This window comes from Bombina bombina, chromosome 6, assembly GCF_027579735.1.
Source record: "Bombina bombina isolate aBomBom1 chromosome 6, aBomBom1.pri, whole genome shotgun sequence".
NCBI lineage: Eukaryota > Metazoa > Chordata > Amphibia > Anura > Bombinatoridae > Bombina > Bombina bombina.
In genome coordinates, this window is record NC_069504.1 from 681129025 (window position 1) to 681145822 (window position 16798).

General features: G+C 36.9%; 1 protein-coding gene across 1 annotated transcript in view; it reads left to right on the forward strand.

Annotated features, from left to right (window-relative positions):
* The window catches only part of LOC128663435 (dual specificity protein phosphatase 26-like), a 41799-nt gene extending 25533 nt beyond the window's left edge, over positions 1-16266 (forward strand). Inside the window, exons 2-4 of the mRNA XM_053717754.1 lie at positions 591-773; positions 8086-8300; positions 15844-16266. Coding sequence (XP_053573729.1) covers positions 607-773; positions 8086-8300; positions 15844-16037 — 576 coding nt within the window. The 5' untranslated portion in view covers positions 591-606 and the 3' untranslated portion in view covers positions 16038-16266. The remainder of the gene's footprint in view (positions 1-590; positions 774-8085; positions 8301-15843) is intronic.
* Positions 16267-16798: the final 532 nt, after the last annotated feature.

The following is a 16798-nucleotide window of genomic DNA, read 5'->3' on the forward strand; positions in this document are numbered from 1 at the left end:
TTTTTTAAATAATTTTGGTGTTTATTTAAGGCTATTTTTCTGTCTTTACAAAATTAAGGATTGAGATTATATACAGGTGACCCTAGTTTTACACCAGTTCTATTAATACCAATTTGAGAGGAACCTGGAATGTAAATCATTCACTTCCCATTGGCTTACATTTTCTTATTGGGTTAAGTATACATCATTTGTACAACCATCCATCAGAACAGAACCACTATGTAAATTGAGGGCTAATATTACAATGCTAGTTTGCCTAATGCAAATGCAAAGAAATTTAAATTATACTAATCTTCTTAACTTAGTATAGTGAAATAACTAGAAAAGCTCACACAGTTTGTAAATAAGAGATTAAAGTGACTGAAATGAAACTGTTCTCTTACATGCCAATAGGCTGAACTCATGAGCTACACAGATTTGTTTTGCAAATAATGCAAATGCTTTATGACCAAGATCTCAGAGCCAAAATAATTTTGTGCCATTTAATCCAATGCTGACAGTATTATAACTATCCAAATATATTTCATGTGTAAACTATTTACTAACATAAATCTTTAACCCAGACTGAATTATTTCCTTTTCTGTTATAGATTCTTTTGAAAAAGTATGGCAACATCTCGCTTTACTTCAATTGATCTACTTCTCAGGGGACCTTTGCAGAGGAATAGCCGCCCTGTGCTAAATGTATTTGAGCTGGAGAAACTCCTGTACACAGGGAAAGCAGGATGGCGTCATGTAGATGAAGTTTGGCCTGGACTGTATTTGGGAGATCAGTAAGTTGTTTTATGTAAATTGGTATGCTCTTAATCATGGCTTCTTTGTCTCAGCTATGTCATCAATACCTTAAGTGACCACCATATGGAACATTATTGTATGTGTAGCTTAAGAGTCCAACCATGTGAATCCATGAATTTTAAGCACAAAATTCTTCAGGGGACAACCACCCCTTTTGCCCCCTCCTCTGGATACCCACGAGTCAAACATTCCTCTCATAGTAGAAAGTACTTTCTAACAGATAAGTGAAAATTAAGAAAGAGATAACAAAACTGGAGTAAATAAGTTATGTTTTTTTTATTTAGGACCCTTATTTCAATCAATTAGAAGAGCTGTTCAGCAAGACAGTATATATGCTCTGGAGATATTTATGCTTCATTTGTAAACCATTCTAGTCAAACACGCCTGTTTGAATTAGTAATACTGCTAAGTTATGTATACAAAATAACAGGAAAAGCTGATTACATATGCAAAAAATGGAAACATGCATTTCACGTTATTTAAGTTTTTTTTATGGGTTAAAGACAATTTAACATACCTTCATGGAATTAAATGTTGCACGGCAAATGCATAAATAAAATATAAAAGCTATTTTATTTAATAACCAAGAAAATTAGATTAGTGACTAGCTAAGCTTTAGTCTAGGTTATTGAGGAGAACTTCATCTATCTGCCAGGGCCTGACACTGAATGAAAAACTGCCCAAAAGCATAATTAGATGAATTTGAGCACACATGTATTCATATGACAAGTTGGAATATACTCAGGCAAACCATACACACAGGGTAGTTATAGCTGCAGGAAACTAAGACAGAATCTACACAGAGGGCTCAAGTTATCAGATGGAGAGACATGTGACAAGCTCAGCTTAGCTATGTTCACTATAAGGGGCTCAGATGAGGAACGTATTTTGGGGTAGACCCTGGTCAATAGAAGAGGCTGGAGAGGCGCACGTTTTAGAGTTATCAGCATTCTTAGGCATAGTAAAGGGTTCAGTTCCCCATGAGAACAGGTCCAGCTTCACTATGCCACACTTTAGGGCATGGTCATGGTTCTCAGCTAAGGAACCTGTCTGCCTGTCTTCATTGCAAGAATATCTCTGTTTGTGCGTGTGCTGAGGGGCCTTGTTGTAAAGGTGACCTTGGGGTCACAATATATCAGCTGAAGCCTTTTCAGCCAGAAAAAGAGTGATCATCTATGTCACGCACACACAATTGCATTTTCAGCTCCCCAATAAAAGCTCTGTTTTTATGAAGGTGCTGAAAAGTTCTCAACAATCACAATCCATTTCAAGAGACTTTTCATCACCTTTTTTAGACCAGTTTTGCCTTTTTTAATTCAACACCTCAAGGCACTTGATAAACTCCAGAAATGGCATCTTTGCAAGAACTCCAAGACAATTTGGAAACATTCTATTATGTTGCACATATGCAAAATACTCTGAAATGGCCACAGGAGACATTTTAGAGGTGTGTTTGCATACTTAGTATTTATTCATTAAAGCTCTATTTATCACTATTGTATAATCCTTCAGCAGTGGCCATGGCCCATATTTACATATGTATAGGTTGATTTAAATATGTATATTTTTTGAGAACATGACTTACTATTCAGCTAAGGGATCTGCGAGAAAGGTTAAATCAGGGCCCCACAACTAGAAATGGTGTACAGCAATCTCTTTTTGTTAATGTTTGTTTCTAAGTCACACTGTAGTGACTGTCACCATTAGTACAGGCTTCTTCATAACCGGGTTTTATAATGAGATTGCACAACTGGGAGTTCAAAAGGAACCTATTGCGATCCATTTCCATCCTCACCACTGCTAGACCATCTGAATGCCAATTGTATGTAGGCATGATGGGCATACTGATTATGTTTGCTCAATAACTATATTGTTACTTTTAATTTTTTTAAAGTATTACTTTTTTACAATATTTACATTTATTGATTGTAAAAGTACAGTTTCTGGTTTGACATGATCTAGAAAACAAGGAGAAGACTATTGGTTGCTATTAGAAGGACTTATGGTATCTTCTTATACTAGATTGTCACAGTACTGAAACAGTATTATAGCTGCAAAGAAGATGAATGTTCAAACAAGATTGTGCATGTTTTTATAAGGAATGCGCCTTTGTGAGCACAAAGTGTAAACACGTTCACAGGCACGTTCCACCAACACAATGTATTTCTTTAGAACCATTCTCTCTCGCGGGCATCAAGAACTCAGCAGGGATATCCAAGAAGAAAGCAGCAGCGTGAAAGTGTTAGGCTATAGTAATACATAAGGCTAGATAACAAGTGGAGCACAACCGATGGCGCAGGGTGTGCTATCCTTATTGCAACCTTACCCTAAGAATAGTGCGCAACCTGGTATTTCAAGTGAATGGTAAAAAAATTTTTTTATCGGGGCAGTCAGTTTTTTTAGAGGGCCCTATACTTTAAAAAGATAGCACAGAGTGCTTTATTATTGCTCAAATATATGCATAACAAAACACATGCAAAATGTATGGAAATAAAGTATGTCATATATATATATTTAATGTAAAATAAAGGTTTTTGAAACACATGTTTTAACAGTCATTTAAAGTTATATGGTATATTATACAATGACAAAGATTTGTGATAAAATACAAAACTAAACAAATCTAGTACAGGAGGAAGAGGGTCCTGCTCCGGAGAGCTCACAGTCTACAGGTTTAGGGTGCAGAGACATAAGATTGGGGGTAGCTTGTTACATTAGTTGTAGTTGCAGAAAAGATGAAGGCAGTTAATGTATTAGTTTGGTTAGGATGAGAGATGGAGGAGAGATGGTAAGCCTCTCTGAATAGGTGGGTTTCAAGGAGCGTCTGAAGCTTTACAAGGTTGGAGACAGTCTTATGGATGAAGCGGGGTAGAGAGTTCCAGAGGACAGGAGCAGCACATGCAAAGTCTTGGAGACAGGAGTGGGACGTAGAGATAACAGGAGTGGAGAGACGTAGGTCAGAGGTTGATCGAAGAGGACGGGATGGAGAATATTTCACGATGAGAGAGGAAATATAGTTGGGAGTTAGACTGTTGAGTGCTTTGTACGTTAGGGTTAATACTTTAAATTGTATTCTGGAGTGTATGGGGAGCCAGTGTAGAGACTGGCAGAGCGGAGCAACTGATGTAGATCAGCGACATAGGTAGATGAGTCTAGCAGAAGCATTTATAATAGATAGGAGGGAAGAGAGGCGGTGTTTTGGAAGGCCATTTAGAAGTAGATTGCAATAATCAATGCATGACAAAATGATGGAATGAATAAGTATTTTTGTAGTTTTTTGAGTAAGGAAGGGACGAATTTTGGAAATGTTGGGTAGGTGTGAACGGCAGGATTTGGTAAGCACTTGGACATTTCTATTGCTTTTTTTTCCAGTATGCTGGGACTTTGTTTTACCATAATTTTATTGCACGGTTTTTCTCTGATTTAATAAACTTTATAAGAATAATACGCCTGGGAGGTTTGCTGGATTTTGTTTTGCTACTTGTATATGTGGGTTGAATGTGAGTTCTGAGTCAAGTGTAACCCCAAGACAGCGTACCTGGGGTGAGGTGTTGAGAATAGAGTCTCCAACCGTCAGAGAAATGTCAGGTGTTAGATGTCTCAAAGAGGGGGGAATAAGAAGCAGCTCAGTTTTGGAGAGATTGAGTTGGAGGTAGTGTGAATACATCCAAGAGGAAATTGCAGAGAGGCTGTTGGAAATCTAGTTGAGTAAAGAGGGAGAGATATCAGGAGAGGAAAGATAGATTTGGGTATCATCAGCATATAAGTGGTACTGGAATCCAAAGGAGACTATGGCCTCTATTTAACAAAGTCTGGTGGACCTGATCCGACAGAGCGGATCAGGTCCGCCAGAGCTCGCTGAACACGGAGAGCAATACGCTCTCCGTATTCAGCATTGCACCAGCAGCTCACAAAAGCTGCTGGTGCAACGCCGCCCCCTGCAGAATCGCGGCCAACCGGCCGCCAGCAGGGAGGTGTCAGTCAACCCGATTGTACTCGATCGGGTTGAATTCCGGCAATGTCTGTCCGCCTGCTCTGAGCCGCTCTTTGTGACCGCTGCTTCATAACTGCTGTTTCTGGCGAGTCTGCAGGCTCGCCAGAAACACGGGGCATCAAGCTCCATTCGGAGCTTGATAGATAGGCCCCTATAAGTTTTCCAAGGTAGGATGTATAGAGAGAGAAAAGCAAGGGTGATCACTGTGGTAATAGTGAATATGTGCTGTGAAAGAATTGCATTTATTTAGTACAGACTCATAGAAGTCCCAAAATGTACAAAGTCACATAACTATTCCAAAAGGCCCTTATTTATATGATAACAACCTTCTTTTTACTGTAGAGTTTAGGGTAAAAACACACACACAATTGTTTTTAACCATGTTTATTAAATTGTAATTAAAAATAAAGTTTTCCACATTTATGTTGCAGGTTTCTGACATGTTATGATATATACATAACATAATGATAAAGTTTAAATCTTCTAGGTCTCATTAAAAAAAGTATAGAATGTGTGGGTTTCTCACTGAAAAATAGCTTACAGTAGACCTTAAATGTTAGCAGCATCTAAAAACTGCAAAACAGTTCAGCACAGGGGCAAAAAATGGCTCAGCAGCAAAAGGATTAAATTATCTGGTTGCCTGTCATAATATTTTTAACCTTTATCAATTGATGAATGCTAAACTAGGAATAAAATATAGGTAAGATTATTTTTCCTGCATTAACTATGTATCAATTTTATTACAGAAAACATAAAAAGGAAGAAATACATTTACACGCTTCTTCAGCAGTCTACAATCTATGAAATATATTTGTCACTGACCATAAATAACCACTAGATGGTAGTGTTTTCATAAAAATACAGACCTAAATAAGAACTACATCTGAATGACACACAACCCTGCCCAATGCTGTTTCTATCCCCTAGTATTTGCTGAAAGAGCTGCAGTTTTACATACAGTGTATACTAAAATATACAGACACCTTTATTTAAATACAAATTACAGCTCTTACCTGTGTCAGTAATGCAGTCTCTCTTGAATACAGGACACATTTTGAGGGTTGGCTCCCTGATTTTACAACTACACTAACTAATTTGGTTTTCAAAAGGGGCTATTTATCTAGCTAGCAAGCCTACATATTCTATTCCCCCTGCAGAAAAATAAAGGGGATTTCTGTCATTTTTTCTAATATATGCCTATTAAGCGCTGAATTGCAAAATATCTGAATACAAAAGAAATGTTTTAACCCTTTGGGTGCTAACAACGGCTCTGAGCAGTCGCAAATTGTCCCAGTCAGGTGCTGACGACGGCTCAGAGCCGTCGCTAGCACTCACCCACCTTGAGGGCAATCTGGGGACTACCACTGACTCACACCCCGGCGATCTGGCCTGTATAATGTCAGGCATCGCCAGGGCTTCACGTTTTGGTGCAGTGACATCACGCGCAATGACGTGATGATGTCACTGTGCAACTTTATTTAAAAATTACAATGGACAGTATAGGGAAAATGGGGGCATGCTACTTAGAAGCCTGTATCTCAGGCATCTAAGCAGCTACAGACCCCCAAGACCCACCGTTGGAAAGGTAATGACCTAACCCTTTCAACAGTATAAATCTGGAACAAAAAGGATCTGGAACAAAAAGTAAAAAAAATATATATTTTAAAAAAATAAAAAACCTCAAATAAAAGTATTGCATTCAGTAATATATATGTGATTTGTACCTTATCATTTGTAAGAATATACATGTTTAATAATTCAGCAGTCATTAAAGGGACACTGAACCCAATTTTTTTCTTTCATGATTCAGATAGAGCATGAAAATTTAAGCAACTTTCTAATTTACTCCCATTATCAATTTTTCTTCATTCTCTTGCTTTCTTTATTTGAAAAAGAAGGCATCTAAGCTATATTTTTGGTTCAGAACCATGGAAAGCACTTGTTTATTGGTGGATGAATTTATCCACCAATCAGCAAGAACAACACAGTGTGTTCACCAAAAATGGGCCGGCATCTAAACTTACATTCTTGCATTGCAAATAAAGATACCAAGAGAATGAAGAAAAATTGATAATAGGAGTAAATTAGAAAGTTGCTTAAAATTGCATGCTCTATCTGAATCACGAAAGAAAAAAGTTGGGTTCAGTGTCCCTTTAAGCATTTGGACTCATTGTGCCACTTGTAGAAATGGACACAAATTCCTTTAACCTTGTCTGCATTGACCTCTGTCAGTCACAAAGAAGACTGCTTATAGATTATATAGGAACTTAAAGGGATAGAATGTCAGGATATGTGCGTATGCTGCAGAAAAACTGTAATATCTTTTACTAGAAGCATTTTTGCTAATGGAAGTATAATGCAAGAATACTTTAATTTAAAATTGAAATGCACCTATATACATTTCATTTTTACCTTTCTATCCCTTTAAGAAAAAACTGCTCTTTAAAAAAGCATGCAATACTGGTATGGAAAAAGGCAAAGAGGAGGCATTAATTGAAAGTGAAAAGCTTATTTTATTGTTACTCCATAAAAAATAAAAATAATAATATACATACACCTCATTACACACTAACCAATCACCTGACACTTTTAAGGGAGCACAAAATGTTTTTTTGTTTTGTTTTGTTGTTTTTTTTTTTTTTAAAGGGATATGAAACCCAAATGTTTCTTTTATGATTAAGATAAAGCATGTGATTTTAAACAACTTTCTAATTTACTTCTATTATACATTTTTCTTTGTTGAAAAGCAGGGATGTAAGCTTAGGAGCCGACCCATTTCTGGAGCACTATATGGCAGAAGTTTTGCAAGAACACTAGATGTGAGCTCTATTTCCTGCCATGTAGTGCTCCGGATGCCTACCTAGGTATCTCTTCAACACAGAATATCATGGGAACAAAACAAATTTGATAATAGAAGTAAATTGAAAACTTTCTTTAAATGGTACGTAATGTCTGAAAGAAAATTTTGGGTTTCATATCCCTTTAAGTCTGCTGGTCGTATTTAGCCAAAATGGGAGCTAGAAATATTTGTTTTATTAAAAAAAAGTTATAATGGAATTTTTTAACAAATGGAGCATAATACTAGTTCAGCAAAATATTTTTAAAGCATTGTAAATGTTTTAAAGTGAGTAAGGGAGCACAATGTAAGAAACAGGTAAATCTAGGTCTATCACTGAGATAGAAAAATAAAAATGATAACAGAGAATCTAATATAAAAAGTTACAATTAGGGCAAATATTTATAATGCCAATAAACATGTATTTTTTATTGAAAGATGTCTTTTTTTCTGAGTCCAGGGAAATTGCTGCAAACAAAAGTGAGCTACTTCATCTGGGCATCACGCACATCCTTAATGTGACACATAGTAAATGGAGAGGCGGCGAAGAGTACTACAAAGGAATGAATATTTCCTATAAGGGTATAGAAGCTCAGGATTCGCCCTCATTTGATATGAGCGTCTACTTCTATCCTGCATCAGAATTCATCCATGGTGCTCTGAGACTCAGGGGAGGTGAGCAGACACTATACAGGAGTAAATACGAGTGCTAATAAAAAAACAGGCACTGAGCTTTATTTCTATTATCAAATTTGTTTCATTCTTTATGGGAACTAACTTAACACAAATTCAAAAGCTCGCCCGGCATGGAGAGAAATCGTGCAAAATGTTTGGGATTTTTTTTTAGACCTTATATTGTAATGTAGGTGTCTCTCCTTCACATCAAGAACCCTGCGTAGTGAGATAAATATCTTTCAAATTCAAATTTGTGTTTCTGACCTTTTTTAAGGTACCTCTCTGTACTGACGAGACGTCTTAGAAAATCTCGCATGCACGGAGAGGTTTTGAATATCAGGCCCATAAGGTGACCCAATGAAAAAAGGCATCTAGAGTCATATGAAAAAGAAAGTACACCCTCTTTGAATTCTATGGTTTATTGTATCAGGACATAATAACAATCATCTGGCCCTGCAGGTCTTAAGATTAGGTAAATACAACCTCAGATGAACAACACATGACACATTACAGATTTATTTAACAAAAATAAAGCCAAAACGGAGGAACCATGTGTGAAAAACGAAGTACACCTTATGATTCAATAGCTTATAGAACCACCTTTAGCAGCAATAACTGTAAGTAGTCGTTTTCTGTATGACTTTATCAGTCTCTCATATCGCTGATGTTCATCTGAGGTTGTATTTACCTCATTTTAAGACCTGCTTAGAATTGTTATTATGTCCTGATACGTAAAACCATAGATATCAAAGAGGGTGTACTTTCTTTTTCGCATGACTGTATATATGCAACCACCAATCAGCAGCTGGCTACCAGTAGTGCATTGCGGCTCCTGAGCTAACCTATGTATGATTTTCAACAAGGAATATCTAAAGAACAAAGCAAATTAGATAATAGAAGTAAATTGAAATTTGTATAAAATTGTATGCTCTGCTTGATTTATGAAAGAAAAATCTAGGTTGAAAGTATTCAAAACTGGAAAATCATAGGTGTCCGCAGATATTTTTCCAGGGCAGGTCAGTAATATATTACTACTTTTATTATATTTGAATATAAAGAACAAATTCCAGGGGACATGTGACCCCTTCTTTTGACGTGCAGTGTGATAGGAGCGCCTAAAGGTGGATTCCTGCTGCTAAAAAAGTTCTTCCCTCAAAGAGAACTAAATGGTGGATAAGAAGAAAAAATGGGGTTTATTTAGCAGCGCTAAAAAAAGCTAGGAAATGATGATACCAATCTAATTTATGTTTTATACAATCTAGTTTATTTAAAAATTCTTATAACACATAAAAACAACAGCAAATGCTTTTCCTAATTAATAAAGGGACGTCTCCCTTATACAATACTTATAAAAACAGACTAGAACCATATAATCCTAGAATTCCAGGTATAAAGGAATTAATTCTATAGATAACATATGGCAAGCAACAAATTTCTAAGATAAATGGTGAATTGAATATTTAAAAGGCACAAATGTATCAATCCTAACAGCTTTACAGTTCTTCAGTAACAAATACCGTTATAAAGTTACACAGTTACTTTCCTTGGACATATAATTGGCTCAGGTGTGCTGGATAGTTAAAAAGGCAAAAAACAGCCGTTATTCTGATTTAGGTGCCAAAGCAATCGTGGTTAATGGAAATGGTTAATTTAACAGATGAATACCTTGATGTCTTTAAAGTTCAGTTTGCGTGTTTTAAAAAACGTAGTGCAAATTAGTGTAGAGGTACCTTAATCTGTCCTGGTTGCAACCGCTGATATTCTTCACTGTGAGGGATTCACAGACTGTTTGTTCCTGGTGCTTCTGATAAGTCACCTGACCTTCTCTTTGATTCAGAGGTCAGGGGTGATGATCCGTTCTGGTGATGTAGTTATCCTTTTTTTTGTTTTCCTTTCTTCTTATAGCCCAAATATTGTTTTCATCTGGGTTCCCTCAGACTTCTTAAGGTTTGAAGAGATCTTTGGTCAGTGTTTAGCAGTAACACCGTATTCCCTGAAGTTACCAAATGTAGGCCTAGATTTGGAGTTCGGCGGTAAAAGGGCTGTTAACGCTCCGCGGGCTTTTTTCTGGCCGCACCATAAAATTAACTCTGGTATCGAGAGTTAAAACAAATGCTGCGTTAGGCTCCAAAAAAGGAGCGTAGAGCATTTTTACCGCAAATGCAACTCTCGATACCAGAGTTGCTTACGGACGCGGCCGGCCTCAAAAACGTGCTCGTGCACGATTCTCCCATAGGAAACAATGGGACTGTTTGAGCTGAAAAAAAACCTAACACCTGCAAAAAAGCAGCGTTCAGCTCCTAACGCAGCCCCATTGTTTCCTATGGGGAAACACTTCCTACGTCTGCACCTAACACCCTAACATGAACCCCGAGTCTAAACCCCTAACCTTACACTAATTAACCCCTAATCTGCCGCCCCCGCTATCGCTGACCCCTGCATTACACTTTTAACCCCTAATCTGCCGCTCCGTAAAACGCCGCCACCTACGTTATCCCTATGTACCCCTAATCTGCTGCCCTAACATCGCCGACCCCTATGTTATATTTATTAACCCCTAATCTGCCCCCCACAACGTCGCCGACACCTACCTACACTTATTAACCCCTAATCTGCCGAGCGGACCTGAGCGCTACTATAATAAAGTTATTAACCCCTAATCCGCCTCACTAACCCTATCATAAATAGTATTAACCCCTAATCTGCCCTCCCTAACATCGCCGACACCTAACTTCAATTATTAACCCCTAATCTGCCGACCGGAGCTCACCGCTATTCTAATAAATGTATTAACCCCTAAAGCTAAGTCTAACCCTAACACTAACACCCCCCTAAGTTAAATATAATTTTTATCTAACGAAATAAATTAACTCTTATTAAATAAATTATTCCTATTTAAAGCTAAATACTTACCTGTAAAATAAATCCTAATATAGCTACAATATAAATTATAATTATATTATAGCTATTTTAGGATTAATATTTATTTTACAGGCAACTTTGTAATTATTTTAACCAGGTACAATAGCTATTAAATAGTTAAGAACTATTTAATAGTTACCTAGTTAAAATAATAACAAATTTACCTGTAAAATAAATCCTAACCTAAGTTATAATTAAACCTAACACTACCCTATCAATAAAATAATTAAATAAACTACCTACAATTACCTACAATTAACCTAACACTACACTATCAATAAATTAATTAAACACAATTGCTACAAATAAATACAATTAAATAAACTAGCTAAAGTACAAAAAATAAAAAAGAACTAAGTTACAGAAAATAAAAAAATATTTACAAACATAAGAAAAATATTACAACAATTTTAAACTAATTACACCTACTCTAAGCCCCCTAATAAAATAACAAAGCCCCCCAAAATAAAAAATTCCCTACCCTATTCTAAATTAAAAAAGTTACAAGCTCTTTTACCTTACCAGCCCTGAACAGGGCCCTTTGCGGGGCATGCCCCAAGAATTTCAGCTCTTTTGCCTGTAAAAAAAAACATACAATACCCCCCCCCCAACATTACAACCCACCACCCACATACCCCTAATCTAACCCAAACCCCCCTTAAATAAACCTAACACTAATCCCCTGAAGATCTTCCTACCTTGTCTTCACCATCCAGGTATCACCGATCCGTCCTGGCTCCAAGATCTTCATCCAACCCAAGCGGGGGTTGGCGATCCATAATCCGGTGCTCCAAAGTCTTCCTCCTATCCGGCAAGAAGAGGACATCCGGACCGGCAAACATCTTCTCCAAGCGGCATCTTCGATCTTCTTCCATCCGGTGCGGAGCGGGTCCATCTTGAAGCAGGCGACGCGGATCCATCCTCTTCTTCCGATGTCTCCCGACTAATGACGGTTCCTTTAAGGGACGTCATCCAAGATGGCGTCCCTCGAATTCCGATTGGCTGATAGGATTCTATCAGCCAATCGGAATTAAGGTAGGAATTTTCTGATTGGCTGATGGAATCAGCCAATCAGAATCAAGTTCAATCCGATTGGCTGATCCAATCAGCCAATCAGATTGAGCTCGCATTCTATTGGCTGATCGGAACAGCCAATAGAATGCGAGCTCAATCTGATTGGCTGATTGGATCAGCCAATCGGATTGAACTTGATTCTGATTGGCTGATTCCATCAGCCAATCAGAAAATTCCTACCTTAATTCCGATTGGCTGATAGAATCCTATCAGCCAATCGGAATTCGAGGGACGCCATCTTGGATGACGTCCCTTAAAGGAACCGTCATTAGTCGGGAGACATCGGAAGAAGAGGATGGATCCGCGTCGCCTGCTTCAAGATGGACCCGCTCCGCACCGGATGGAAGAAGATCGAAGATGCCGCTTGGAGAAGATGTTTGCCGGTCTGGATGTCCTCTTCTTGCCGGATAGGAGGAAGACTTTGGAGCACCGGATTATGGATCGCCAACCCCCGCTTGGGTTGGATGAAGATCTTGGAGCCAGGACGGATCGGTGATACCTGGATGGTGAAGACAAGGTAGGAAGATCTTCAGGGGATTAGTGTTAGGTTTATTTAAGGGGGGTTTGGGTTAGATTAGGGGTATGTGGGTGGTGGGTTGTAATGTTGGGGGGGGGGTATTGTATGTTTTTTTTTACAGGCAAAAGAGCTGAAATTCTTGGGGCATGCCCCGCAAAGGGCCCTGTTCAGGGCTGGTAAGGTAAAAGAGCTTGTAACTTTTTTAATTTAGAATAGGGTAGGGAATTTTTTATTTTGGGGGGCTTTGTTATTTTATTAGGGGGCTTAGAGTAGGTGTAATTAGTTTAAAATTGTTGTAATATTTTTCTTATGTTTGTAAATATTTTTTTATTTTCTGTAACTTAGTTCTTTTTTATTTTTTGTACTTTAGCTAGTTTATTTAATTGTATTTATTTGTAGCAATTGTGTTTAATTAATTTATTGATAGTGTAGTGTTAGGTTAATTGTAGGTAATTGTAGGTAGTTTATTTAATTATTTTATTGATAGGGTAGTGTTAGGTTTAATTATAACTTAGGTTAGGATTTATTTTACAGGTAAATTTGTTATTATTTTAACTAGGTAACTATTAAATAGTTCTTAACTATTTAATAGCTATTGTACCTGGTTAAAATAATTACAAAGTTGCCTGTAAAATAAATATTAATCCTAAAATAGCTATAATATAATTATAATTTATATTGTAGCTATATTAGGATTTATTTTACAGGTAAGTATTTAGCTTTAAATAGGAATAATTTATTTAATAAGAGTTAATTTATTTCGTTAGATAAAAATTATATTTAACTTAGGGGGGTGTTAGTGTTAGGGTTAGACTTAGCTTTAGGGGTTAATACATTTATTAGAATAGCGGTGAGCTCCGGTCGGAAGATTAGGGGTTAATAATTGAAGTTAGGTGTCGGCGATGTTAGGGAGGGCAGATTAGGGGTTAATACTATTTATGATAGGGTTAGTGAGGCGGATTAGGGGTTAATAACTTTATTATAGTAGCGCTCAGGTCCGCTCGGCAGATTAGGGGTTAATAAGTGTAGGCAGGTGTCGGCGACGTTGAGGGGGGCAGATTAGGGGTTAATAAATATAATATAGGGGTCGGCGATGTTAGGGGCAGCAGATTAGGGGTACATAGGGATAACGTAGGTGGCGGCGATTTGCGGTCGGAAGATTAGGGGTTAATTATTGTAAGTAGCTGGCGGCGACGTTGTGGGGGGCAAGTTAGGGGTTAATAAATATAATACAGGGGTCGGCGGGGTTAGGGGCAGCAGATTAGGGGTACATAAATATAACGTAGGTGGCGGTCGGCAGATTAGGGGTTAAAAATTTTAATCGAGTGGCGGCGGTGTGGGGGGACCTCGGTTTAGGGGTACATAGGTAGTTTATGGGTGTTAGTGTACTTTAGGGTACAGTAGTTAAGAGCTTTATGAACCGGCGTTAGCCAGAAAGCTCTTAACTCCTGCTATTTTCAGGCGGCTGGAGTTTTGTCGTTAGAGCTCTAACGCTCACTTCAGAAACGACTCTAAATACCGGCGTTAGAAAGATCCCATTGAAAAGATAGGCTACGCAAATGGCGTAGGGGGATCTGCGGTATGGAAAAGTCGCGGCTGGAAAGTGAGCGTTAGACCCTTTAATCACTGACTCCAAATACCAGCGGGCGGCCAAAACCAGCGTTAGGAGCCTCTAAAGCTGGTTTTGACGGCTACCGCCGAACTCCAAATCTAGGCCGTAGATTTTAACTTGCAGGGTCAGGAGAAAAGTTTAAAGTTGCAGGGTCACACAGCTTTGTGACAGTAGTAAATGAAGTTTAGTAGAGTGTAGCAGGTCCCATTCAACGCGTTTCACCCTTCTGGGCTTTATCAAGAATCTTCTTTTGACGCTCACATGTCCTTGCTTTGAATATTTGTATTTTTGTTTGAAATAATGTAAATTGTATATTTGTATTTTACAATCACCTACTCTAGCTGAATCAATACTAATGAAATCTATGCTATAAAATTACATTTATTTTTTCAAGTTTATTAGACTTATTTTCATGGTTTTTTTTTTTTTTTTTTAAATTGTAGCCCCCCCCCCCCGGGTAAGGTTTGGTCTATCGGCTTTACAGTTAATGGCGCAGTAAACACCTTGAGAAATATAATATACTAAGTTTTGTATAATGAAACAATTTTGCAATATATTTTTATTACATTTTTCCACTCTTTTTTATATTATTTAGCTTTGAAAATTGAGCATTTTCAAATTCCCAGAACTAGAAATGCACCCTGCTGACTTCTCAAGGTTAACTCTATTTTTAAAGGGATATGAAACCCAAACGTTTTATTCTATGATTCAGATACAGCATGTGATTTTAAACAACCTTATAATTTACTTCCATTATCAATTTTTCTTCGTTCTCTTGGTATCTTTTGTTGAGAAACTGGGACATAAGCTCAGGTGCCTGAGCATTTCTGGAGCTCTAAATGGCAGCAGTTTTGCAAGAATGTTATCTATTTACAAGAGCACTAGATGTGAGCACTATTTCCTGCCATATAGAGCTCCAGACACCTACCTAGGTATCTCTTCAACAAAAAATAGCATGGGAACAAAGCAAATTTTATAATAGAGGTGAATTGGAAACTCTTTTTAAATTGAATGCTCTGTTTGAATCACAAAAGAACATTATTTGGTTTCATATCCCTTTAACTCTCTTGTCTTTAACTGATAAGAACTGTAAAACAATGCACCCTATACTAACTTTATGTCAGTGGCTAGTTTTGTTGCCTGTGGACTATTGAAAACTAATTGTAGTAAAAAGGGTGTTAATTTGTTTTAAAAACAGTAAGATTTGGCTGATATTTTATTCTATAGCAACACAACAGAAATGTTTTGTAATTACAAGGTGTTTACTGTCCCTTTACGCAATATAGTTTTATATGTCACATTTTCTTCCTATATTCTAAATATATACAAAGGACCATTCTGTAATGAAACAAAGCAAATGTAAAAATGATCTACCACAGCTCTGAGCATCAGTAATGTACATCGTTTTCTAATCCTAGGTAAAATACTGGTACATTGTGCAGTGGGAGTTAGTCGATCTGCGACGCTCGTCCTTGCTTACCTCATGATACACCACAACATGACCTTGGTTGAAGCCATTACAACTGTGAAAGAACAAAGAGGAATTATTCCTAACCGGGGTTTTCTGGGACAACTGGTGAATTTGGACAATCAGTTAAGAAGGAATCGTTAGATCAGCATATACAGTATATACATATTTGTGTTTGGGTTCCAGGATAGATATGAATAGCTAGATTGTAAGTTCCCATGGAAATAGGGCCCTCAATTCCTCTTGTATTTGTTTGATAAATTTTGTCCTGTCTCTAAAATATATTGTATCATCGCGGTACTTTATCTTTTGTACCCATGGACAGCTCTGTGGAATTTGTTGGTGCTTTATAAATAAAGAATAATAAAGATTATATATATATATATATATATATATATATATATATATATATATATATATATATATATATATATATATATATACATATATAAATATATATATATATATATATCCTGTAATGATTATATTTATTAAATTACATGAAGATTGTGGCTTTTTTCATGATTATATATGCAAATTAAAATATAATGTAGCATACCTATTAAAGAGATATTATACTCAAATATTTTCTTTTTTCTCTCTAAAAGTTGTTTAAAAATGTAATATACATAGTAACATAGTAGATGATTCGGAAGTCCATCGAGTTGAACCTACAATAAAAGTAAATGAAGGTTCCTGTGCTGAATAAATCAACTATTTCTGAGTTGTCCCTATCAGCTAGTGAGCAGTAGAGTCCCATGATTTTCCTTTTATATTCACATTCATTTTTAAACAGCTTTTATTTAACATTTTTTCATGAAATAAAATATTTTAACCATCTAACTGCTGCTCTTTCATATACATAATAGAAACAAATGAGTACCATGTCCCTTTAAACTTGCTAT